The 24,166-nt window shown below is 48.7% G+C and overlaps 2 protein-coding genes across 12 annotated transcripts in view; one reads left to right on the forward strand and one right to left on the reverse strand.

Moving 5' to 3' along the window:
- The first annotated feature begins 1,562 nt into the window (after nt 1–1,562).
- Nucleotides 1,563–10,851, forward strand: PEA15 (proliferation and apoptosis adaptor protein 15). Its single transcript, XM_074349684.1, has 4 exons — nt 1,563–1,722; nt 7,846–8,019; nt 9,239–9,394; nt 9,549–10,851. Exons 2-4 carry the CDS (start codon nt 7,848–7,850, stop codon nt 9,611–9,613), a joined length of 393 nt encoding a protein of 130 aa, XP_074205785.1. The 5' UTR covers nt 1,563–1,722; nt 7,846–7,847; the 3' UTR covers nt 9,614–10,851.
- A 1,143-nt stretch (nt 10,852–11,994) lies between these two features.
- The window catches only part of DCAF8 (DDB1 and CUL4 associated factor 8), a 42,062-nt gene continuing 29,890 nt past the window's right edge, over nt 11,995–24,166 (reverse strand). For all 11 annotated transcript variants that reach the window (XM_074349682.1, XM_074349675.1, XM_074349679.1 and 8 more), the window contains 7 exons: nt 21,449–21,521; nt 20,878–20,935; nt 20,258–20,365; nt 18,747–18,877; nt 15,105–15,224; nt 14,599–14,715; nt 11,995–13,966 (listed from right to left, as the gene is read on the reverse strand). In XM_074349682.1, coding sequence (XP_074205783.1) covers nt 13,853–13,966; nt 14,599–14,715; nt 15,105–15,224; nt 18,747–18,877; nt 20,258–20,365; nt 20,878–20,935; nt 21,449–21,521 — 721 coding nt within the window. In that variant the 3' untranslated portion in view covers nt 11,995–13,852. The remainder of the gene's footprint in view (nt 13,967–14,598; nt 14,716–15,104; nt 15,225–18,746; nt 18,878–20,257; nt 20,366–20,877; nt 20,936–21,448; nt 21,522–24,166) is intronic.

Consider the following 24,166-nt stretch of genomic DNA (forward strand, 5'->3'; position numbering starts at 1 on the left):
ATGTGGCAGGAGTGTAGAAAGGAAACCATGTATTCACCCCACCTGTACCCACTTAATAAATGTTTAACACATAGTATGGGCACTGGGCCAATACAGTCATGTTATGGAACGTACTCTCTAGCACAGGTCAGTGGAAGGCCCCAGATTAAATAATGGCTCCCATGTTTGAAGCACGCACCTGTGCCAGTCACTAGACCTAAAGTTTCTGAATCTCAGAAGAACCCTGTGAGACAGGCATCGGTGTCCCCATCTTACTGGTGAGGACACTGAGGCTCAGAGGCATAACCTGCCCAAGAAAGGAGCAGAGCCAGCATGAAGCCCGAGTCCCTGTACCTGCTTGCCTCTGCAAGACTGGACCTTTCACTGACTGCAGGCAAGCCGTTTAGCTTCACTGAGTCTCAAGGATGGGTCAACACAATCAGTTTTGACCTTGCAACACAGAACAAGTGAGATAATAATATGCAAAGGCAAATTATGAGGGTGTGTTGGTCTCAAAGGTACAGTGACAGGGCACACTGGAGGAGAGGGTGGCGAAGGCAAGGAGAAAGGCCGTGAATGCCACAGCAGCAGAACCTCTTTTAGGGACAGAATAGACTCAAGAAAGGAGGGCTCACCTGAGGCTTCCTGAGGGGTCTCTGCCAGGCTGGACCTGGGGGGAAGCCAGGCTACTCCCGGACGTGGCACAGACACTGATGGGGCTCAGCCCTCTCTCCCCAGGCCGGGCTTTGCCGGAGCTGAGGAGAGACCCCTTAGGCTGGAGAGAAAAGCAGATGTTTTCCGACCTCTTCCTTTCCTCTTTCAGTCTGGCTGAGAGTCTGGGGGAGGAAAGTCCCTGGGGTGGAGGGGAAGTGAGAGCTGCCATGCTGGGCCTGGCCAGAGGGGCAGAGCTAGGAGACAGAGCTGAGTGTGGCTTTGCAAGTTGTCTATATTTGCATGCTGAGTTGCTACTGCTCTTTTTCTCCCCAGGAAATAAAATTACATCATGGTGGGGGGGAAGGCAGGAGGGGGTATATTTGGGAAAGGTGAGAGGAACACAAAGAGCCGGCTGGCATCACCCTGGAGAGAGAAGATCTGTGGTTCCAGGGCGGATGAAAGAAGCCCCCTTGTTGTTCCTTGCCCCCGCCCCTTCCTCCACTCCCACCTTTCAAGGTGGATAAATCTGAGCGGTCATTTACTACGGCTCCCCTGAGCCATAAGCAGAAGAAAAGGATTTTTCCAAATACCGAGTCTGGCAGCTAAGAGGATCCAGAGGCCAAAGGCCTTCCAAACCCCTAAGCCCTAACTACTCTTTGCCTCCCAGGGTCCCAGACACTGTGGTCATCAAAAGGGCATAAGAGGAGATGGTGTCCCATTGGGAAGAATTAAATCTGAGAACTGGGTTTCGCTGTTTAGGGAAAGAGGCAGCATCGCTACTCCAGCCCTCCCCCACTTCTGCCCCCATCCCAGGAGTCTTCCAGAACCCCAGCCCCCTGCTGCTTCCCCTCCCCCCTTCCCGCCGCTCCCCGCCCCCCGCCCCTCCCCGGCTCTGACATCACGGGCCAGCCGGGTGGGGTGAGGCGGCGCTGGGCTCGGGCTCGGGCTCCGCGGGCGGAAGAGGCGGCGGCGGCAGCAGAAGCGGCGGCGGCGGCGGCGGCGGCGGGAGCCGAAGAGGAGGCTCCGGACGCTGCTCAGGAACCGGGGACGCCGGAGTGCCCGCTCCCCGAGCGCTCAGCCCCGGAGGCGGTGAGAGGGCCGAGAGGAGACGTGTCGCGGGGAGGGGCAGATTTGGGTCTGGGCTTGGAGGGACGTCGATCCGGGACGCCTGGGGCCAGATGCGGAGTGGGGGGCCTCGGACGGGTCCGCTTTGTGTCAGGCCCCAGGGGCTCCGTCTCTGTCGGCGCCCCGAGCGCCCAGTGTGTGCAGGAGGCGGCGTGCCTCTGGCCGCCCATTCCACGCTGACCGGCAGTTTGAGTCGGACCGGGGCCTGGAGATTAGGATGGAGCCTGCTTCCCGCCCAGCCGGCTCGGCCGGGCCAGCTCCCGCCCCTCCCTCCCCTTCTCTGGCTTCGGACTCGCCTCGGCTGGCGGTCTCCCGGCCCAGCCCTGCCTGTTCCGCGGGGCAGCCGCCCCTGCTCCGAGGGCTCAAACCCGGCCGCTGGCACCACGTGCCCTCACCCAGTCCTCTGTACCTGGGGAAGATGTGGGATTGTTCAAAGCTTGTCCAGAGGGAAGGAATCGGGAGCTGGGGGGTGCAGAGGAGTGAAGCAGCTAACGTAAAACCCCTAATTAATTTCGTATAATCCGTGTCAAAACTGACAGGGACACACACACCTACAAGAGACACGCCAGCACACTTGGTGACACACACCCATGTGACTCTTACACACATCGTCTGCACACAGCAAATCACAATGGCCCTGCACTACGCATCCAACCCCCCACCTCACCCCCACTGCTTTCCAAGTGCAGAAGAACATCAGTCTCACAGGACAGCCGAGTGGGGGCCACTGTCCTTAAGTCCACCCGAATTCTCTGGGCATCTTCTCCCAGCCCTGGACTGCAGATTGTCCCTCTTTAAAACAGTGAGAAATTATGGTAGAAAATCCTGGTCTCACTCCAGGACAGGGAGACAGGATCTTGATGGTGAGTGAGAAATAGGGAGGGTAGGAGCTGCTGGTAGCCTTTCTTGCTGGGTCCAGTTGGGGCTTAGAGTGCTGGGAGTGGCTGACTTCTGGGCATCTGAGTGGCCAAGGGATGGAGGAGGGGGTGGAAGAAAGGGAGAGGGAGAAAAAGAAAGAATGAGTATGAGTCAGCCAAGGATGGAGCCTAAGTCAGAGAGAGAGAATGAGGGGAATGTGTGTGAGGGAGACAGACATGAGAGAGGGACACAGAGGGACAGAGATATAGTCGGAACAGGGAGAGGAAGGAAATGAGAGACAGAGATGGTCAGAAGAGTGGGGAGAGTGCAGGGGAATGAACTACGGAGGCTCAGAAATTAGGGAGGATGAAAGTAGGATGGTGGTGAGACCAGTGGGAGTTAGAGGAAATATGCTGAATATGTATGTTTTGTTTCTCTACATGTCTGGCCTCAGGGCTGTCAGAGTGATTAGCTTTAATTGCTCTCCCCTTTGTGGTTAAACACTCCATTGGGGAAATTGCCAGAGATGCCCTAGGCAGCCCGCTGCCCTGGTTGCCTACTTCCTTACTTTCCTGACACCTGTGCCCATCATGTGTGCACTTAACTGTCATACATGAAGAAGAGGACAGTCTTACCCTGCCATGCCGTCCCCTCACTCTCTTACACAGACCCTTACCCATGAAACAATGGTGGACATCATCAACCTGTATGCAGCCAGCCAATCCATGCCTCTCCCCCACCAAACTTTATCTCTTTACAGCAGGGACACCACTCCTTCCTAATATAGCTAGTATAGGAGCTCTGATTATTCAGATGGGGACACGGAACCCAGGAGAACCCAGGGGTCTATGTATTCTTGGCTGCCACCAGGTGGAATAGGATGAAAGCCCACTGAAAAGGAAGGGAGGAAAAGAGAGACTGAGAGACTAGGGAGAGAGGTAATAGATGAGGAAGAGAGAGAGAGATGGGAGAGAAACAGAAACAGAAATAGAAGTAGGGAGAGAGACAACCAGATGAGTAAAGAGCAGCCCAGGCCCCACTCCCCCTCCTCTGCCCTGCCTGATCCAATGCCAGGTATCTCCTGCTGCTCTTGTCATGGATCCCGTCTTTCTTCTGTTAGACTAAGGGCTAAAAGCTTAGCCCTGTCCCTGTTCCCAGTGGTAACCCATTTTGCTTCTTGGACTGAACATTCTGAGGTCCAGGTGTCCTGCCCCACACCTCATTCCCAGGCTGACTCTGGAGCCTTAGAACCTTATTCTTCCTACTTTACAGGAATAAAAGCATTCACCACCTCACCCCCCTAATCCCCCCCTGCCGCCAAAAGCTAAGTAGAAGCTAAGGGAAGAGATCAGTTGAGTATGATATTAAACAAATAATTAGGGATGAACTATAGGACTGCTTGAATCTGGGGCCCAGATAAAATTTAAAGTAGGAGCCCCCCCCTCTCCCTTCCCACCCCTCTGTTTCGCCTTGATTACAACCCTCCCACCCCTAGCTGCAAAGCAACAAGACTGACAGACTTGAATGTCTACAAGCGCCCTCCTGCCCACTGCAGGGATCTCCAGGTCCTTGCAGCTCCCCTCAGCCTTGGGCAGCTACAGCCAATGTGAGGGAGGGAGGGGCAGCAGCTCCTAATTCTCAGGCGTTCTTCTTAAATTTACTGAGGATTTGGAACCAAATGCTTGGGAGAGGGAATAATCATGAACTAATGTCAAGATGCACAGAAATTCTTTCGGCGCTGCCACCTCCTGCACAGGTGGTTATCCCATTCTGCTAGGCTTCTTGACGTGCCCTGAAGGGCTTGCACCTTCTCCCAGTGCCCGTGGAGCACCCACCTGTCTTGCTCCCAACTGCTACCCTAAGAAGGTTAGAATATAATGATCCTTACCCTCCTGCCCCTCTTCCCCAGCATCCTCCATTGGTTTGACTTTTGTCAGGGCCCCACCTGGGGCCAGCTTGGAAGGAGAGGAAGGAAGGAAGGAAGGTGTGAGGAAGCCGTGAGCAGAGCACAGAATGATCTGGGACGGAAGGGGACTGACTTCCTGGCAGCCTCGGCTCCGGTTCCCGCCCTGGTATCCTGTCCCAAGAATGGCCTCCGCCCAGGCTGCCTGGTGTTCCCTGGGCAGCCCCTGCCCTGTTCCAGAGATCAGGAGGACTCTTCAGAGCTACAAGGGAGGGAAGCTTCTTCTTAGGCTCTATGGAATTCTGAATCTTGGGTGAGGAAAGTAACATGGAGGGTGAAGGGGCCAGGCTCCTGCCAAGCCCCACCATAGCCAGACTACCTGGGGACAATGGTTGACCAGTGAGGCCTGAGAGCCAAGTGAGGAGGTTCTGCCTCCTCACACTCCACAACTCCACCCCAAACTCCCTTGACCTTACCCCTGCTGCCACACCCAGGCCTGGGCAAATGGGATCTCTCCAGGGAGGGAGACAACCAAGCTGCCTCTCCCTGTTCCCTCAAGGGGCCTTTCCCCTATCCTTTCTGTCTCTTCTTACTCACCACTTCCCACATCCCTTCCATCCAGTGGTGTCATTGTCCTGATGATGGGGGGGGGGCACCCAGAACTCAGGCTGCCATGGTAACCACCGAGCTGAGGCTGCAGCCTTCGTGGACTCGGTGTGCTCCCTGTCCCCCTCCCCCTAGGATTCCTCATTTGCAGCCCGAGTCTCTTTCCCTCTCCCAACACCAGCTCTCTTCCTCCATTCTGTAGGCTCCCCTTCCTCTTTTCTCTGGATGTGAGCTGTGGTTATTTACCTTCTTACACATACTCTCAGCTGGTCAGACACATTAGAAACAGACCACATACACTCAGAGCCACACATCCAGTGCTGGCACATACATATCCATTACCAGAACTACCAAACACACCCACAGATACCACCCACTGCCTCCTCCCCATACCTGTGCCCACACCCAGGGATCAGCACCCACACAGAGGACCCTGGCACACACTTTCCTCCTCTGCTGCTTCAACATTCCCACCCCCATTTCTCTTAGGGGCCTCCTTGTATCTGTTTCACTCTCTCTGAAACCCTCCTATCCACCACTCCCAGCCCTTGTGGGTGGGTGTCTAATACACATTAACCCCTTCCCTCCCACCTCCCCTGTAAGTCTGTGTTTTAGATTTGATCTAACACGTGTGTGTGCGTGCGCGCACGCACACACACACTCACTCTCTCTCTCCTCCCACAGGGTCTCTCTATTTACAAACTCTTCTTGCATGTGAAAGCAGGGCAGTATGACCCTAAATCCTGTCCCATTTTCCAGCTGAGGGCTTGGTCCCATCCTGGGGGCACAGTCTTCTTGAGGGCATCTTGCCTCCTAACCATGCTGCCCTTTCTTTTTCAGCTCTCCTCACAACCCCACTCCATTATTATCTCCATCTATGGACCCCCTCCCCTTCATTCCCCCTTGTCCACATCCCCCCTTTTCAGTCCTCGGATTATCAGTGGAGAGGGGTGGGGGCTGGGCTCCAAAGCCTGCTGCTGTGACCTAGATTTCAAGGCAGAGACGGTTCCTGGTGCTGACAGTCAGAGAGCATTGTTCCTGGCCCAGCCTGGCAGGGCCACCGCTGGGCCCTTCTGTCTGGTTGCACCTGGGTGAGCAAGTGAGCATGCCTGTAAGTGCCTGTTCCTTGTAGGGGTCCTGCTGGTCCTGCTGGTCCTGCTGCCTGGCTCACTGTATGTTTGTTTCACAGTGCCTGCCACCAAAGGAGGCTTGTTTATTCTGGTCCAAGTAGGGGGCTGGGAATGAGGCCTTCTGGGTCCATGCCTTTCTATGTAGTGGCCGTGCCTCTCTGCCTCAGTTTCCCTGCATATAAGCCAGAAATAAGGAAAATGGAGCGTGTCAACTAGCCCCCTTCTACCTGCCACATTTCCAGCCCATTGTTGGGGTGAATGGTGGGCAGTCTCAGTCAAGTACAAGGTCATCTAGTTCCTTACCCCACCCCTTGGTCTAGCCACATGTTTATGACATAATTTACTTTTCAAAATGCTTCACTTTTCTAATTATAAAAGAAATACATACTCATTGTGGGGGAAAAAATCCCCTTTTTGAAACTCAACTAGAGTTTCACATTTTATCAAATCCACAAAGTTCATCCTAAGCTCTGACCTTCCTTCTTTCTGTCTTAGCCACAGTCCCCATCTTAGTGGAAGGAGGCTTTGAATGTTCTCTACCTTTTCACCTAAAGCTCTTCATGAAAGAGGGATAGGGTGAAGGCCTAGATGAGACCTAGCCTTCCCGTCCCTCTCTGGGAGGTCACGCTGAAGGTAGTGCCAGCCAAATGTTGATGGAAGCAGGAGTGGCAGCCCCCTTCCTGCCAGACTCTCCCAAAGCTGCATCTGAACCCCTTCCCCCTGCCACCCAGCCAGCCTGGGAACTGGGCAGGGGGCCAGGGCCAGCCGCTTGGTATTCTTGGGCCCGGGGGCTGTAGGCATAACACAAAGGCTAGGAGAGAGGGCTGTGTGGAGGCCCGGCAGCAATCAAGGGAGAAAATGGGCTCCACAAAGGTAGGGGGTAGCCCATCGCGTCCCCCTCCCCGCCCCCATCCCCTGAAACGTAATGACTGAATACAGGGCTGAGCATGGAGGGTCCAGGGAACCATTAGACCAGGCAACTAGGCATCCATCCAAAATGAGTCATTAGTAGGGTGGTGGGGAGTTGGAAGTGAAGGACCCCCTTTGCTTCTGGGAAAGAATGGAAGCTAGAACACGTGAGCTCCAATCAACCTCCTCCAGTCCCTTCTTTTTAGCTTCTCACTGCCACAGGAAGCCTCTCCCTGGTGGTGGTTGTTTTGGAGTGGATTTTTTTTTTTTTTTGGATAGGGGGAGGGGTTGCAAGTGGGTGGGGCGATTCTGGGGGAGGGGCTTGGAGACTGCTGGCAAGAAAGTCGGGAGCAGGTTGCCATGGTAACCGCCTCCTCAGTCGGGGAACTGTTGCCAGGGTTACTGTTAAGAGAGGGAAAAGGAAGAAAAAAGATGGGAGTGGGGGAAGGAGGTGTGACTTCACTCTAGGCTCCAGCCTGGCCCCTGGCTTCCGAATTTCTTCCTATCTACTTACTCCTGCCTCCCTCAGGTCTCCATTTCTCCCTCCAGCCCTGGCCTCCCCACCTCCGTGTTCCAGGCACATGCCTGGTAGGATGGAGGAGGTGTAGGTAGTGCTAGTGAGTAAACCACACCCTGCAGCTCAAGCTCAGCCTCCTCTCCCTTTGTTCTCCCCAACCGCAGTCATGGCCGAGTACGGGACCCTCCTCCAGGACCTGACCAACAACATCACCCTTGAAGATCTGGAACAGCTCAAGTCAGCCTGCAAGGAGGACATCCCCAGTGAGAAGAGTGAGGAGATCACTACTGGCAGTGCCTGGTTTAGCTTCCTGGAGAGCCACAACAAGCTGGACAAAGGTGGGAGAGGGGCACACAGGCAACCTGCCATCAGCCTTTCAGGCTCAGTTCATTCAGCATACAGACCTGAGCTGAGAGCTCCTATACACACAAAGTGCACTCCTCTCTGACAAGGCAGGGCAAGAGGGACACTCTAACAGAGCAGAGGGGCTCTAGGGCAGTGGTCTTTGCATTCTTTATGGTGCCCCTGTCAGTAAAAATGTTGTTCAGTAAAAAATGTTATTCAGATCCTGCTGTGCTATTATTACATATATAATAGAACATTAAAATAGAAGTTAAAAGTGATAAAACCACAAGTTCTAACATTTCCTTATCCACTTTTAGAGACTGCTGCTGTGGAAAGGGCACTAGTTCTTCCAACTAGTGTTTTAAGATGGCCCTGAAGGGCAAGTGGGATTTCAAAGGCAGGATCCAAAGGAGGACATACTAGGCAAAGGACCATAGTTGCAGAGGGAGGAGAACAGTGTTTGGAAAAGCAAGATGTCCTGCTTCGCTGCTTGGCTGGGGCAATAGGGTTTGTTGAGAAGTGACTGGAAAAGTAGGTTAAGGCTGTGCAGTGGAGGGCCTTGAGTGATTGGCGTTTGATAGGTGAGGTGAGTGACCTGAGGGTCCTTCAGAGATACTAACCTGTAGCATGGATAGCAGGGAGGGAGGCTCAAAGAAGACATGTTACAGACTACTGCAATAGTCAGAGGGGAGGAGCCAGGCAAGAAGGCATCTGCAGTCTCCTAGAACTGGAGATCATCCTTCTGGTCATCTCTATGCCTTCTCTCATTCAGAATTACCCTTCTCACTAGGCCCAGAATCTCTCCTGGGTTGTCTAGGTTCCACCCTTCCAGTCCCACATGTGCTGTTGGGAAATTCTGATGCTGTACTTGCAGGAAAAGCGGAAGAGGGACAAGGTGGATGGATGTTGGGTATTTGGAAGGCCACTTTATTTTTCTGTTCTCCCCTCCCTTTGGAACTTGGTGTTTAACCTAAATCCCTCTTTCTAAATCCATCATCTATAAATGATCTGCCCTTCCTGGAAACAGTTTTCTGTACTGTTTTTGGTGCTTTAGCTTTCTTTTCCTGGCTTAGTAGCCCTTCTTCCAGTGTTGCCTCCTCCAATAACCAATGTGAGCAATTCAGCCTTGATTCCAGAAGCCTAGTCTGGTAGTGTAGGGGAAGCTAATCTCTACAGCCTAGATCTGACCCTCAGTCTCCTGCCTTCCCCCAGACAACCTCTCTTATATCGAGCACATCTTTGAGATCTCCCGCCGTCCAGACCTACTCACTATGGTGGTTGACTATAGGACCCGTGTTCTGAAGATCTCTGAGGAAGATGAGCTGGACACCAAGCTAACCCGTATCCCCAGTGCCAAGAAGTACAAAGGTAAGAGGCCATGCCTTTAACGTGCACCTCTGCCCCCTCCCGTGGATCGTCCTTGGAGTACGTGAATTTTGGGAGAACAGAGGCTGATGCTCATTAGGCCTGCCTGGTGTCTCCCATGACTTCTGTCCCTGGACACATCCCTTTTTACACCTAGACATTATCCGGCAGCCCTCTGAGGAAGAGATCATCAAATTGGCTCCTCCACCGAAGAAAGCCTGAGCAGAGGGAGGAAGAAGAGGAAGGTTGAACCTTCATCGGACCACTCCCTTCCCCCATCCTCCAGGGGAGGGGGCAAGGGCATCCCCCCCACCACAAATCTACCCACTTACTAACCTGGTCCTAACCCCCTTACTGTGCGCGTGTGTGTGCGTGTGCGCACGCTCTGGCTGTCTGTCTATATGTCTAGCTCATCTAGTTCCTCCTCCTTGTGAGGGGCTGGGGGTCAGGGGCTGGGGGTGGGGAGCTTAGTTTCCCCACTCTAGGGGGAGTTGGGGGCTATTTCTATGCAAGTAGAAATGGGCACATTCCTCCTACTCCCCTTTCCTCCACTTTTCCCCCACATCACTGAAGTGTGGGAGCAGAAAGGACCTGTATTTTCCTACATTGAGCAGGCGAGGTAGGGGTGAGGGAGAGGTGAATGAATCTAATGAAAAGCAGTGGGAGGGAAGATGTAGAAGCTACCCAACCCCCACCTAGAAGGGGCAAAGAAAAGCCAGAGTTCATGTTTGTACCGCAACGCTGGACTGGCTGAGGAGTCCAGTTTCCAGCTGTTCCTCAGGTTGGAGGGCCTGGGCACCAGCAGGTCCCTTTTTGCTCCCCTCTCATGGGCCTAGAATGGGTATGAGCCAGGGGTCTAAACAGAGGGGATCACTGGATCCTTTCCTGGCCCCAAAGTTCACACCCCATAGAGCACCCAGCATTAGATACCCACCACCCACCTCTGCTCTGGAGAGACTGTGCTGGGAACATGCCCCACTGAGCCTGAGTGGGGATGAGGGCAGAAAGAGGAGTGCCCTTTTCCACTCCTTGATTCCTACTCAGACTGTTGCACATACTGACCTAGGGAGTTCCCTGAACCTATGGAGGTTAAGGAATTGAGATCCTTAGGTTTTAACTCCAATCTTGTTCCCACCTACAGAGTCCCAACATGGTTACCAGGCAACCTTCCTTATCGCCATGGTCTAGAATCCCCTCCCCAAAGCCAGAAAGAAGGGAAGAAGTTAACTACAGTGTTTTCCTTTGCACTGATCCCACTTCAATTCAGGAGGGGACCTGGTAACCTCTCCCCCTCAGTATCTTGGCATCTTGGGCTTGTGAACGCCTCCTAGCCAAATCATTAGAGTACAGCAACCCCAGCCTCCTGCCTGTCCCAAGATACCCCTCCCCACCCTGACCGTGCTAACTGTGTGTACATATATATTCTACATATATGTATATTAAACCCGCACTGCCATGTCTGCCCTTTTTTGTGCTGTCTAGCATTAACTTATTGTCTAGGCCAGGGCGGGGGTGGGAGGGGAATGCCACAGTGAAGGGAGTGGCAGAGTCAAATTGCTACATAGTCAAAACAGAAAAGAAAACTTTTTTTTTTTTAAACTTCAAATTCACTTGCAATCTCAAGAGACTAGAGAAAGTTTTAAGTTAGGAGCTTTTAGCATGTGGGAGCAAGGTTTTAGTGGAGGGGGAGGGTTGGCTGTTAGAAAAGGGAAGCAGCCAGGCTGGTTGGAGAGCACGCTCTAATCCTAGCCCAGCCCAGCCTGCCTGTGCCCCCTTGGCCACTGCTGCAGACACCTGCCTTAACATATACACCTCGAATACTCCACAGTTTTGCCTTAAAGGACCTTCCTGAGTTCCCCCAGCCCTGTCTGGCTTCTCCCTCAAGAAGAGAGATACTTACAGAATTAAGAGGGGGAATGAACATGAACTGTCCTTCCATGCCAGGATATGTTATGTGAGAGTGAGTCTGAGAGAGAGACAAGAGAGATGGAGAGAGGGAGAGAGAGAGAGAGAGAGAATATAAAGAGCCTTCCTTTGAAGAGAGGAGAGGATGAGATGGGAGAAGGGAGATAGGGTCATTTTCAGCAGAGTCAAGTAATGATTCTCTGTAAGGCAAAATAATTTAAAAAGACTAACCTGCCCTCCCACCCCACGTACTGCTGTGAGATTGCCCCTATCCTGTGCTCCTCTGTCTGCAGTGTGCACGGCCTTGTTCTAACCCTGGAATAAAGGTGACTGATTGTACTGTACTTAACTGATTCTAGAATTTCTGTGAAATGGCCAGGATTTTAGAGCCTTTGGATGGCTGGGAAGGGAGGGAGAGCAATATTTACCCCCCAAATCCTTAACTGCAGCGTGGAACAGAGGTCGGGAAAATACCCCTAATAGTATCTTTTCCCTTCCCCATCTTCTAGGTATTACTGAATTATGGGGCCTATTCCACTTACACAGTCTCCAACTGGAGCCCAACCACTGGAAACATGCATATCCCACCCTGGACTTCCTAAAATTGTAGTAAATGCAGGGCTAGGCACCTGTATTGGAAGGGGCAAAAAATAGCCCATCACGAATGAATGGCCCACATATCACACACAGAGCAGCAATCAGAAAAAAAAAAAAAGCTTTACTGAGAGAAAACACACAACAAATTCCAGAGTGCATGGTTTTCAGCCCACTCCACCACCCCACCAGCAATAAGAACACAGACCACTCAGTCACCACACATTCCCTACCTCACGGAGGAAGTGCAACAGCTAACATCTGGTCTGAGCTGCTAGGAAAAGGGGCAGGAGGAAGGAGTGTCTGGGAATTCCATCCTTTCACTCTTCCCTTCCTTCCTGGCCTGTTCTAGTAGAATGTGACTGTCCCAGGATGCAGAATTCCTGGTTGGGGACAAAGAAATAGCAGCAAAAGCATTTAAGGGCAAGAATTCAACTGGGACTTTGATATTCAGTGACCAGTGATAAGACAGGTGTTTGAGCCCCAGCCACCTTAATCAATCCTTAGATTAATGACTTGTCCTTCAATCCCAAGATATCAAAAGGTGGACAAGGTAAAAAAAAAAATCAAACCCAGGAGGTTCTTCCCTATACTTTTCCATTAGGAAGGGAGCTGGTGTGGAGTTGGATGGCTTAAAGAATCAAGCAGCTAAAGGTAAGACTGAGTGTGTCTTCTGTCACACACAGTGCTAGGAGAGACCGTCTGCAGTGGCAGAACCCTTCCTGAAGTCATAGTTCAGTCAAGTTTTAAAGATGGGCCAGTCTCTGGTTAGAAAAGCCATCCTGGGAACCCCGACAAGTATTACGGAGAGGTAGGAGATCTGAGGCAAAGAGCTGAAAGGGGTTTCCCAACCCTGAAACCATGGTAGGAAAGCAGGGAAGGGCAGAATTCAGGATCCTTCCATTCTTAAGCCACCTAAAATCTAAGGGGTAAGCCCCAATCTCCAATGGCCAAACACAGAAGGAAGGCTGATCCCAAGTGACATCTCCACATCATTACTCTCTCTCACTCTCTCCTGTAAGTCAAGTCCCTTTATTGCAGTCATAGAGAATATATAGGTATTTAAACTTTGACAATAATTTTAATGTGATACATCCAATTTTGACTTGCTTTTTAATATATTTATAGATATAAAATTAGGCCTCTAACAGTGATAGGGACAAGGAGATTGCTGCCACCAAACAACTTAAAAAACAAAACAAAACAGAAGAGGTAACATCTTTCCTATTCTTCTACTTCTGCCTCTCCTCCCACCACCCTCCAACCTCCCTCACCAGACCTACGAGGGGGTGATGGGATGAAGAGAGTGAAGGGTACATAATCAAGTGCAGAACACTGTGATAAGCACAGAGAATGAATGGAGTGGAAAGGGAAGTGAAGAGTGTGGGATAGTTAGGGGCTCTAAGGACTTCCCAGAAAAACAGGATCCTGGGATGAGGTTGCTCAGGGGAAAAGAAAAAACAATGCAACTGTCATAGACTTTTAAAAAATAAAGAAAATAAAGTCAAAAACCTAAACCAAAGAGAGAGTGGCACTTCTACCACCCCCAGTCTGGCCCCTTGGTACTGAACAGTCAGTTATCCCCCCACCCCCCACCCAAGAAACAAGAGAGATTAAAGAAAAGGAAACCCCATTGCCTACACCAAACCAGTTAACAAAATAGGCTCCCCCCTCCCAAAAAAAAGGCTTTGGGGAGAGGCCATTTCTGCTGAGTCCTATGCACCTCTCCATGGAACCCCACTCCAGGGCTCGACTCCCACTCCTAGGTACTCTCTGTAGGTTCACTCCCTTCTGGCTTGTCCTCCTGGGATGTCTTTTTTTTTTTTTTTTTTTTTTTTTAATATCTAAAGCAAAAAAGTCCAAAGTGCGTTTCTGCTGAATATAAGGACCTGGGACAGGAAAAGGGCTGCCCAGGCAGGATCAGGTTGGCAGCCCCAGCCTGCCCTTCCTGGGTACGAGGCCTCATGATGGCATGCACTGCACCCGGTCAGGGCCCTCCTCGTCCGATGTGTCTGAGGAGCTGGGAGACTCATCCGAGTCTGCATCTGTGGCCCCAACCCCAGGTTCTCGCCAGCGCTGTAGGATGGGAAAGGTTTATTAGTAACTTCCCTGGAATAAGGACAAGCCTGTTAGGTCTTAGTTATAATTCAGATGCTCCAGGCCAGGGGTCAGCAGAATTTTTCTTAAAGGGCCAGATGGTAAATATTTAAAAAATTTTAGACTCACGGGCTATATCTTGGCTGCAACTACTGCAGTGTGCTGTTGTGCTGTGAAAACAGCCACAGACAATTATAAATGAATGAGTGTGGCTATATTTCAATAAAACGTTATTTACAAAAAGCAGGCAGCATGCCAAAACTGCCATAGTTTGCTAACCCCTGCCCTAGGCCTCTTCTGGCACAAGATAAAAAATAGAAGGCACCCTGAGTCGTTTCTTCTCACCCATCCCAACCCTCATGCCTTTGCCTTTATGAAGACAGCCCTGTGCATGCAGGGTGATGGGAGAATAAAAAGCAGATACCACTTATTTCTGCTAATAGCTCTTCCAAGACTACATCCAGGCTCTGATGGGGATGGGGGATAATGGATAGGAAACCCAATCAACTCCACCTGATTCCTCCTAAAGTAGTGAGGAAGTGTGCACTGGAACATTTTACCCTCTTGAAAGAGTCACTGCCCTTGGAAGCTCACTTCCCAATCCAGCTTACTCGGTGATGGCGTCTCTGTCTCAGGTGATGCATGAGGAACCACAGCATGTGACTATCAAATAGGTCAGTGTGGTGCAAGCTATCTTCATCCCGCTCCCGCTTGTTCTTCTTAATCACCTGGAACCGAAAAGGGTGGGGGGAGTGGGTAATGAATGGGAACACTGGACCTGATCAGCAAAGGCTGGTGCTATAACCCAATAAAATCTTCCCTTAGGAACTGTTAAGCTGGAGTATAGCTGTATTAGATTAGGAAAGGATGCCCCAGGCTTGTCAACTGAGAAGGCAGATGATTCTCCCTAAAGATGTCCCCTATCCCCACTCTACTATGAACTAGGGGCACTTCTGGACCCCTGGACTGGGACTGTTTCTAGAGAGGCAATGACAGGAATGTTGGAGAGGGTGTTAGAGCAGTGCATTTAAAGAACTGTTATTCCTTCCTATGACAATGAAAACTCCTAACGGTATGTGGATAAGTAGGAAGAAGAACTCTATGGTCAGAAACTTACATCCTTTAACCCTGTAAGCTCAGTGGAAGTTTCAGCTGTGGGTGCCCAGATCTTGACATCATGGTCTAGGCCACTGGTTGCCAGTACAGGCAGGTGAGGGTGGGGCTCAAGACAGTTTACCTGGTCGGGAGGAAAGGAAAACACAGGCTCAGGGGTATGTGAGAACAGGACTTAAAAACTACTCACCTTGAACCAAACAACTGTCCTTAATCAGGGCTGAGGCAGTTGCTGGGAAGGCAGGCTCACCCATCATGAGCTTAAGCCAAAGGGCCCTTGGGGTGAAAGAAACACTGGACACAGACTGGATGTAAGAGCAGGCCTTTCTCTCATTTCCTACATTTAGGTAGGGTGGCCTCATCCCCAGACATAGCTCTAGGGGTAGGCGGGTGACTGGCCAAGCATATTGCTGGCTTTACAAAAAGGCAATGAGCTCCAGATGACCTCATTCTCTCCAGATTCCACAGCTCCAACTTGCCCAAGGCTGGAAAAAAACATCCCAGTGACTTTCACCAAGTGGCAAATAAATTTTTTAAAATGAAGAAAGCAGCAGCTGCTGCTGAGCCCCCAGAGGAGAGTCAGAGAACAAGTACATTCACTTGGCATGGCTCACCAGCTCACCAGAACTGGAAGAAGGCACTGGTAGGGAGCAGAGACACATGTCTACTCAAGAACCCTGCATATCCCAGGGGGCAGCATCCTGCTGCCTGCCGTGAAAGCGTAACAGGCTCAGTACAGGACATCACAGCATAGCAGGGCAGTCTCCTGGGGTGCCTACTGCCTCAAGCTCAGCCACCCTCTGAGGCTACGCACTGAGCAGGAGAAATGAACTACAGTAGCTGGGGGAAGGCCTTCTGGCTTAGGCAGCTTCCCTCTGTCCAAAGGTACCCATGCCCCCTGCTGTCTAACTTGGAAACATCACCCTTCCTCGTACGGCAGGGCAGCTACCATCCCCACCAGAAGGGAAGAGCTGGTCCCAGATCCAGCTGCTAAAGCATTTCTGGGCTTTCAGTCAGATGAGGAATAGATAAGAAAAGCACCCATAAGGACAAAGGTGTGGCCCTAGCCACTCCTCATCTCACCTCACCCTACCCCATCTTGCAGCTGCCTTACAGTCCAAGAGAAGCCCTAGAAAAAAGCCTTTTTCAGTTCTCCCAGGACCAACCTTCTCTGCCTCGCCTGCGTATGTAGGGAGCAGCTGATGGAAAGCCAGGATCAGCATGAAAATTAAAAATGACATACAGACTTCCAATCTTCTTTGACTTCCATTTTAAATAAATTCTCAGAAAACACTGAAGCTAAGTCTGAGTCTAAGAGTAAAGTAGAAACCACATTTCCCTTCTTTCTTCTTTCACTCCACACACCGGAAAAGTTTTTATTTGGGCTCTTTTAGGCAGTGTGGAAGAGGTTCCAAAATCTGGAGCACGAGGAGGCACTAGAAAGAAAAACTCCTCTGACAGGAAATATCAAAAGATACGTAACTACTCACAAATACAAACCTGAATTCATTCATCCATCTCCAGATAAGCCCCTGCTACTCTTCTACTCTGATCGAGCTGTGCTTGACACGTCAGTAAAATAAAAAGCACAGGAGAGAAACTCCTTGGAACTTAAGACTAAGGACAAAGCCAATGGCAAAAGAATAAGTTACACACAATACCTGAGCTGGAGCCTATAGGGGGACCCAATAGTGAACTTCTGTACTAGGCTACCTGGTCACTTCACCCAACCTGTCTGAATGCCAGGACTTATCCTGTCAATAATGCTTGAGCAGAGAAAAGAGCTCTGGCTTTAGATGACTGGGCTGGGGGATGCAGGTGATGGGATAAAGCAGTGAAGTGCTTTTAAGAGACTAAAGATTGCCCTTAGACATCATGCCCCACTTTGTCCTTGAACAGAGACAAAGAAAGGACTAGAGTTTGAGCCAAAAACAGAATCAAGACACCTGGGCAAGGCGGACAACAGTTTCAAAGATCCCTTCTGGGTCTAACGTTTACTTTACAATATAGAACTGCTATGAGTCTGCACTGATGTTGGTGCCTGGTGACCCCACTGCTGGGAGGTTAGGACCAAAAAACTAGGAGCCAAGTGAGAAACACACAGATAATTCAGCTTACACAGAGGCAAGAGCATGCCAGGAGTCTTGCTGCAGGCTTCAGTCTTTATACCTCTTGTTCTAGTACCTCACTTTTATGACCACTAAAACTTAGGCCTAAGGCCCAACCATCCCAAGCAGATACCCTCCCCACCTCAGCACCTGGATTAACCATCAAATCCTGATACTGGCTGAGCTGAAAAGAGACTGGCCTGTAGAGTGATTTTGGAGAATGGACAAGTGCTGGCCTAGGGGAGGGCATTCGGCCATGCATCTCTCCGTAACAGAATGCAAGACAATAGTTTATGATCAAGAAAAAACTCACTGGCACCTTTTGACTTTCTTATGACTACATGCTTACTGCAGAATTCTCATTAAGACTCCAGTGTTTTGGATTTGTTCACTGCAGATGGATAGAAGGGGACCTATGGAAGAGTAGGAAGCAAAGCAGGCAACAGTAAGACACACCTTCAAGTTCTATACTCTTCTCTACTTATATTCAAGCCATAGAAGCCTTGGATCTATACTGGTCTCATTTCCCCCAAATTTAGGGAAAACAAAATGAAAATCTGAAATAGCCTCATGCTAGGGCAAGAAACACACAAGAAATGGGCTACTGATTGCAATGAACCGTTCTAAATTCTACCACCACTCTGGGTAAAACTCATCAAGAAATGGCTGAGTCCTTGGAGCTTCCCACAGCCTAGAGGAACGAAAAGGAAGAAAGACCAAGCATTTCAGCCATTCCTCAGAGGCTCTTAACCAGACTTTCTTGGGTAGTCAGTACAATGTAGTGGCCCAAACTGCCTCTTTCTTATCTTCTGCAGTCCAAAAACATTACAATAGTAAGCTACTGAATCCTTCCTGACTCTAGGTCTCAAAAAAGAAAAAAAAAGTATGGTTAGTTAGAGACATCTTGCTGACCACTCTTCACGCCTCAACTCAGAATCCTCAGGCTTCCTTTCTGCCCTATCTCTATGGAGGTTGTCTTTAGAACTTCAAGGACAGGCAGACTGTGATACGATCATGGGCTGTATTCCACATTTCTTTAAAAAAAAAGGGGGGGGGGAATATTTCCTCTCTCCAAATATATACATATATATTACGTATGTTTGTATCAACGTACAGACCATATTCTGATTTTCCCAATTGTCAAAAAAATACTCCTTCCAGCTTGTATTCACTGATCCAGGATCTAATCAACATCACTGCTTAGCTACTTACTACATTTGTGTAGGATGGTGTGCCTCCAATGCTTTTGTTTTGGAAAAGGTCCATGCCTAGAGATACCTCACTCAGGCCAGAGGTTCTTCCCTAAGATCCCTGTCTCTTAATAAACTGTGCCATAGAGGGGCAGAACACAGGAAAGAGAAGATAACATTCCATTAAAAGCTCAGCACACCAGACTATATACTGCCTTTTTATTTAGCTGGCTAGACCTCTAAGACATGGTATTATGCTGTCAGAGTGAGAATTCAGTGGCCTTGCTAAAACCTACCTTAAAGACTGGAGGGAGTGGGGAGTCAGTCAGCCCAGCACGCCATACTCACCACGCCTCCCTTGTCCCCCTCCATAAACTGAATGATCTGGCAGGATGATTTCTCCCAGAGGAAGATGTGCCCGCAGTCACTACCGCTCACCACAAATTCACTCTTGGGGCCATAGAAATTGACGCCTTTTACTGAAATGATAAATGAGGGAATAAACCACATGAGAGTTGGCATCAGGCCTATATATATATATTTACCTCACAGGAAATTCAGTTACTCACAAACTCTAAACCATCTAAGAGCCAAAGAATTCCTTTCACTTTCACAAAACAAATCAAGGGATTTATGCACGTATGACAGAACAAAAATCACACCGTCCCAGAGACTATTCATATTCTCCCAAAGAAAATGAGCTGAGCTGAACAGTTTGCAGTCCCTTAGCAACAGCCTCAGTCTCATTAGCCTAGGCCCTACGGAGCAACCACAGGCCTAAAGCCTTTCCTGTCCCAACCTGAGTGGCCCCAGCTCTGCCCACTCCTAGGCAGCACATGCCCTAGGACTGTCCTTGGTATCTGTGCCTCGTTGGTATCTTGTCAGTGCTTCCTGGGCCATCTGGTGACCTGAGACTGATGGAGGTATACGCCACAACTGCCTACAGGAGGCATGTGAACTGTGCTTGCTACCCAACGCTCCGAACATCATCAGAGCCTCCAGCCTCTGAAATCAGTGAGAGAAGCCAGGAGTCCCAGCTACTATGTCCAGTTCCATACCAGTCATGAGACTGGAATGCTTTCTTCTCTATGCCCATGGACTAAGATCCAAGCACAGGTTTTTTCCCTCTCTTCTCACCAGCTCAAGGGAAAAAGGAAAACTAACTGCTCTCTCCCAGGCAACATCATGACACACAGCTGTTAGGAGTGGTAACGATAACAAAAAGTAGTGATTCCCCAACTTTTCTGTACATCAGAATCACATAAGAAGCTTTAAAAAAATCCTAATCAAGTTGTGACCCATACCAATTAAGTCAGAATGCATAGGTATGGAAGCCAGGCTTCAGCAGTTTTAAAAGACTGCCAAATGATTTCATCGTGCAGCAAAGTCTGGGAACTGCAGACAACAAAAAAAGCCAACCTTCATTGCAAACTTGGGCGAGGTGCTATCACCATTCCTCTGCCTCATTCAAAAGAATCATTTTTTGCTCCTCCCCTACAAGTACAAGCTCACCCTCTATTTTAGGCAATTCAGTACCACTAACTAAGGACGGCTTTCACAGACTCCCTAATAAATCTCTTAATCCTGAAGCTACCTGAAATCATAAAAATATAGTCAGTCTAATCTTCCTAAGCCCAAACCAAGTAACCTCAGTGTAGTGGTGAGAGATGCTCCTGAGCCCTCTCTCCACTAGCACAGGAAGGCCCATGAAAACTCCAGCCCAATGAAGGATACCCTCCTCGCTGCCCTTTGTGATAGGCAGCCTACTCCTTTAGGTAGTTCTTATTTATACAACCTGAATGACATACTCTGGTTCTCCAACAGACTTGGGCTACAGAAACCTAGAAAGACAGCCTCACCTGTGGCGTTATTTCTGTGGCCCTTGTATCTCTTAATATACTGGGCCCCATCACTGTGAGAGGAGTTGAAGAGGTAAATGTCTTCATCATTGTAACTGGCCAAGAGCTCTGCCAAGAACAAGCACACAGCAGTGAAGGCAAAGGCTGAAAAAGGCTAGGACCAGGAGTTGGGGGTTGGGGTGGGGCTTCTTGCCAGTAGTGCCCCCTCCTAACACCCAGGTAGAGCACCCATCTTACTCAGTTGGAACAGATGGCAATTCAGGTGTCTAGGGTAGACTAGGAACATGCTGCCAACCGAGGGGTAGCAGAATGCTCAGGAAGATCATACCCATTAATTCACAAATGAGTCACAGGCGTAAGAACCTGCTAAGGCAAGTAGCCCGGGCTTTTGGACAGGCCCTGCCAAATATCATCTGCAGCATTCTGCAGGTGCCTGGCATCTCCAAGGGTCATCTGCTGCATCCTCCCACTGTGCGCTCACCATCAGCAACTACTCCCCAGCTGCTCCACTTGGAGCCATAGCACAGTGGTGAGCACTGGAGGGCACATGCCTCACTGGCTCAGCAGCTCCCTAGACAGAGGGGGCATGCCAGCCTAGGAGCTGGGCCCTGCTCACGTACCTGTGCCGTCGTGGCTGTACACAAGACAGGTGATGTTTGCTTTGGACTCACTGTTCACCTGCAATAAGGAGCAGATACTGACTGATGCCCCACCCCCCCATTTGTTATACCACCTTCAGGAAACAGGTTTTCCTTCAAACTCCCCTATATCTTCTCCCAAAGATAGAGAGAGAGATTCAGGGACAGAGAAAGAGAGAGAGAGAGAAAGACACACACACACACAGAGACAGACAGGGACAGGAGTACAACTGATGAAACTTGACTACCTTGTGGGGAAGAGGGCTTTCTGTTGGTTGTCTTCTGTGTGCTAGCCATTTCACATACACATTATCACATCAGGCCTTACCATCATGGTACAAGGCAGTCATTTGCTATTTTGTGGATTAAAAAACTGAGACTAACAGAGGTAAAGTGACTACCCAAGATCACAAAGCTGGTAAGCGACAGCCAGGATTCAAATCCAGGTGTCTGACTCCAAAGTCCAAGCTCTTCCCACCATACCAACAAGTTTGGGGCAGGCTTGGGGTTGGGTCAGGGAAGCCTGGAACCACTGGCCCTTCATGAATCTTACCAGGTGATGAGGACAGAATTTCTTGAGTACTCCATTGTTTTCATTCTCATCAATTTTCCTCTGGTCATAAATCCTACAGTGGAAGAAGCAATGAAAACATCAAAACTCACGAACATCCCTTGAAGAGTTACAGTTCGATGTAGTAGTAGCAACAGCAGTCAGCTGGATAACAAGACAGTTAAAGAACATCCCCCAACCAGGCTTCTGGTTCGTGTTCTTCCTTGAAAATCCTCTTCTTCCACTCCCTTTCCAAACCAAAACTTATCCAAGTACTTCCTATTTCAAGAAGTAATCCTAAATTTTATTAGTTTGAAGTGGCTTCTCTCTCTTCTCAGCTTTTATATCACTTAACTGCTTATTTGCACTGAAATAACATTATTTTAGAGCTTTTTGTGTATACACTGCCTCCCCAATAGGGCTTATTACTCATGGGCAGAGACATGCTTTGTGTAAGTCAGTGGGTCTTCAACACCTTCTCGAAATTTATTTGGCTAGTTCTCCCCACAAGAACTATTACAAACTACCACCTGTATCTCCACAAGATTCCCTCTCTCCTTCCTTCATGCCCATCAAGCATCAAACTACCTTCACCATCCCTCACCTCTCCAAGCCAAGTTTTAATCATTCATTCAACTAATTATGACACATATATTAGATGCTAAGTGCTATGTCAGGTGCTGGAAATACAGTGAGGAACAAGACAGTCCCAGTCCCTGTCCTTGCCCATCAGTCTCCTTCAGTCTCAGAGCTTCACCTCTCCACAGCTGCTCTTAATCTGATCCCTCCCTCCAAAGACCTTGTTTGATCGATAAGTTCATCATTTCTCAACCTCTTCCTCACCACTGTCTGCCCATTTTCTAAAAATCCTTCCAATGACCTCTCCTACGCCTGCTTTTTCTGTCCTTCTCCTTGCAGTCGAACTACTGAAAAGAGCAGTCTGTATTCAATACTTTCACTCCCTCATTTCCTATTCACTTCTTGATCCATTCCAATCCAGCTGTGGCCTTCAACCCACTACTGAAACTTCTTTGGCTAAAGTCATCAGTAACCTAACTGCCAATGACAACTAGATATTTTTTAGGCTTTTCTCTCATCCCAACATTGTTCATTACTCCTTCCCTGAAACACATTCTTTCCTTGATGTCCAATCAATCCTTAATGTTGTTCATGGGCTTGTCTTTCTTTGTCCATCCCTTAAATGCTGATGCTCCTTGAAGGTCTGGTTTGAAGTTCTCCTCTGATTCTATACAAGGAAATTTTAACTTCAAATATATGAGCACCCAGAAGCTGTGCTTATGTACATGTATTTTTCCAGGGAGAAGGGATCATAATTTCTCCCTATATTCTCAAAGAGGCCAGAGACTCAAAAGGGAGGAAAACTTCTGCTCTATACTTTCTTTCATGATCAAATTCCATTATCAACACTTTAACTACCACCTATATGCAGATATACAGCTCTAAAAAAAAAATCTGTGTCTCCAGCCCACACTCGTTCTTAGTTCCAGACTTATATCTACATGCCAACTGAATGTTGTAATGGAATGCTGCAAAGTAAAATCATTCTCCTTCTTCAACTAAAATCATCCTAAATCGACCTTTCCCCCCTAATCTCTGTAAATGGCACTATCCTAAATTCAAGTGGTAAAACCAGAAATCAGGTCCTCTCTCTCATGTACATCTAGTTTCTTTCCTGTCAATCTGACTCCCTGGGTGTATTTCTTGACTATATCTGCTTTCTCCACCCTTAGTCATTTTGTCATTTTTTGCCTAGATTATTTGTAGTAATCTTCTAACTGATTTCTTTGTTCATATTGTCATTAGAATTATGTCTAAAATGAAGAGTTCTATGTAAATTCCCTGCTTAAATCTCTTCAGTGATTTTGTACTTTCTACTAAATAAAGTCCACTTTTCTTTTTTTTTTTTAACATTTTTTATTGATTTATAATTATTTTACAATGTTGTGTCAAATTCCAGTGTTCAGCACGATTTTTCAGTTATTCATGGATATATACACACTCATTGTCACATTTTTTTCTCTGTGAGTTATCATAACATTTTGTGTATATTTCCCTGTGCTATACAGTGTAGTCTATTCTACAATTTTGAAATCCCAGTCTATCCCTTCCCACCCTCCACCCCCGTTAACCACAAGTCTGTATTCTCTGTCTGTGAGTCTATTTCTGTCCTTTATTTACGCTTTGTTTTTGTTTGTTTGTTTTTGTTTTTTAGATTCCACATATGAGTGATCTCATATGGTATTTTTCTTTCTCTTTCTGGCTTACTTCACTTAGAATGACATTCTCCAGGAGCATCCATGTTGCTGCAAATGGCATTATGTTGTCGGTTTTTATGGCTGAGTAGTATTCCATTGTATAAATATACCACATCTACTAAATAAAGTCCACTTTTCAAATATCCTATACATTATACAAAAAACCAAAAACAAAACAAAAAGCTAAGCTGCCTTGAACATACCATGTCACATCTTGTTATTCTAAGTCTACACATACTCTACCTGAAATACTAACTTCCTATTTGTCTTTAATATTTCCTCTGTGAGAAAGAGTAGCATAGTGAAATGGAGTCTGAACTGAGTTCAAATACTAACTCTGCTACTTATTAGATGAGTAATACTGGGTAAGTTACTTAATATTTTTAATTCTTATAGATCTGTTACTCTAGAATGATCTCTGTAGGCAGAAAACTATGTCAAGTGT

The sequence above is a fragment of the Camelus bactrianus genome, chromosome 21 (assembly GCF_048773025.1).
Source record: "Camelus bactrianus isolate YW-2024 breed Bactrian camel chromosome 21, ASM4877302v1, whole genome shotgun sequence".
Lineage (NCBI taxonomy): Eukaryota > Metazoa > Chordata > Mammalia > Artiodactyla > Camelidae > Camelus > Camelus bactrianus.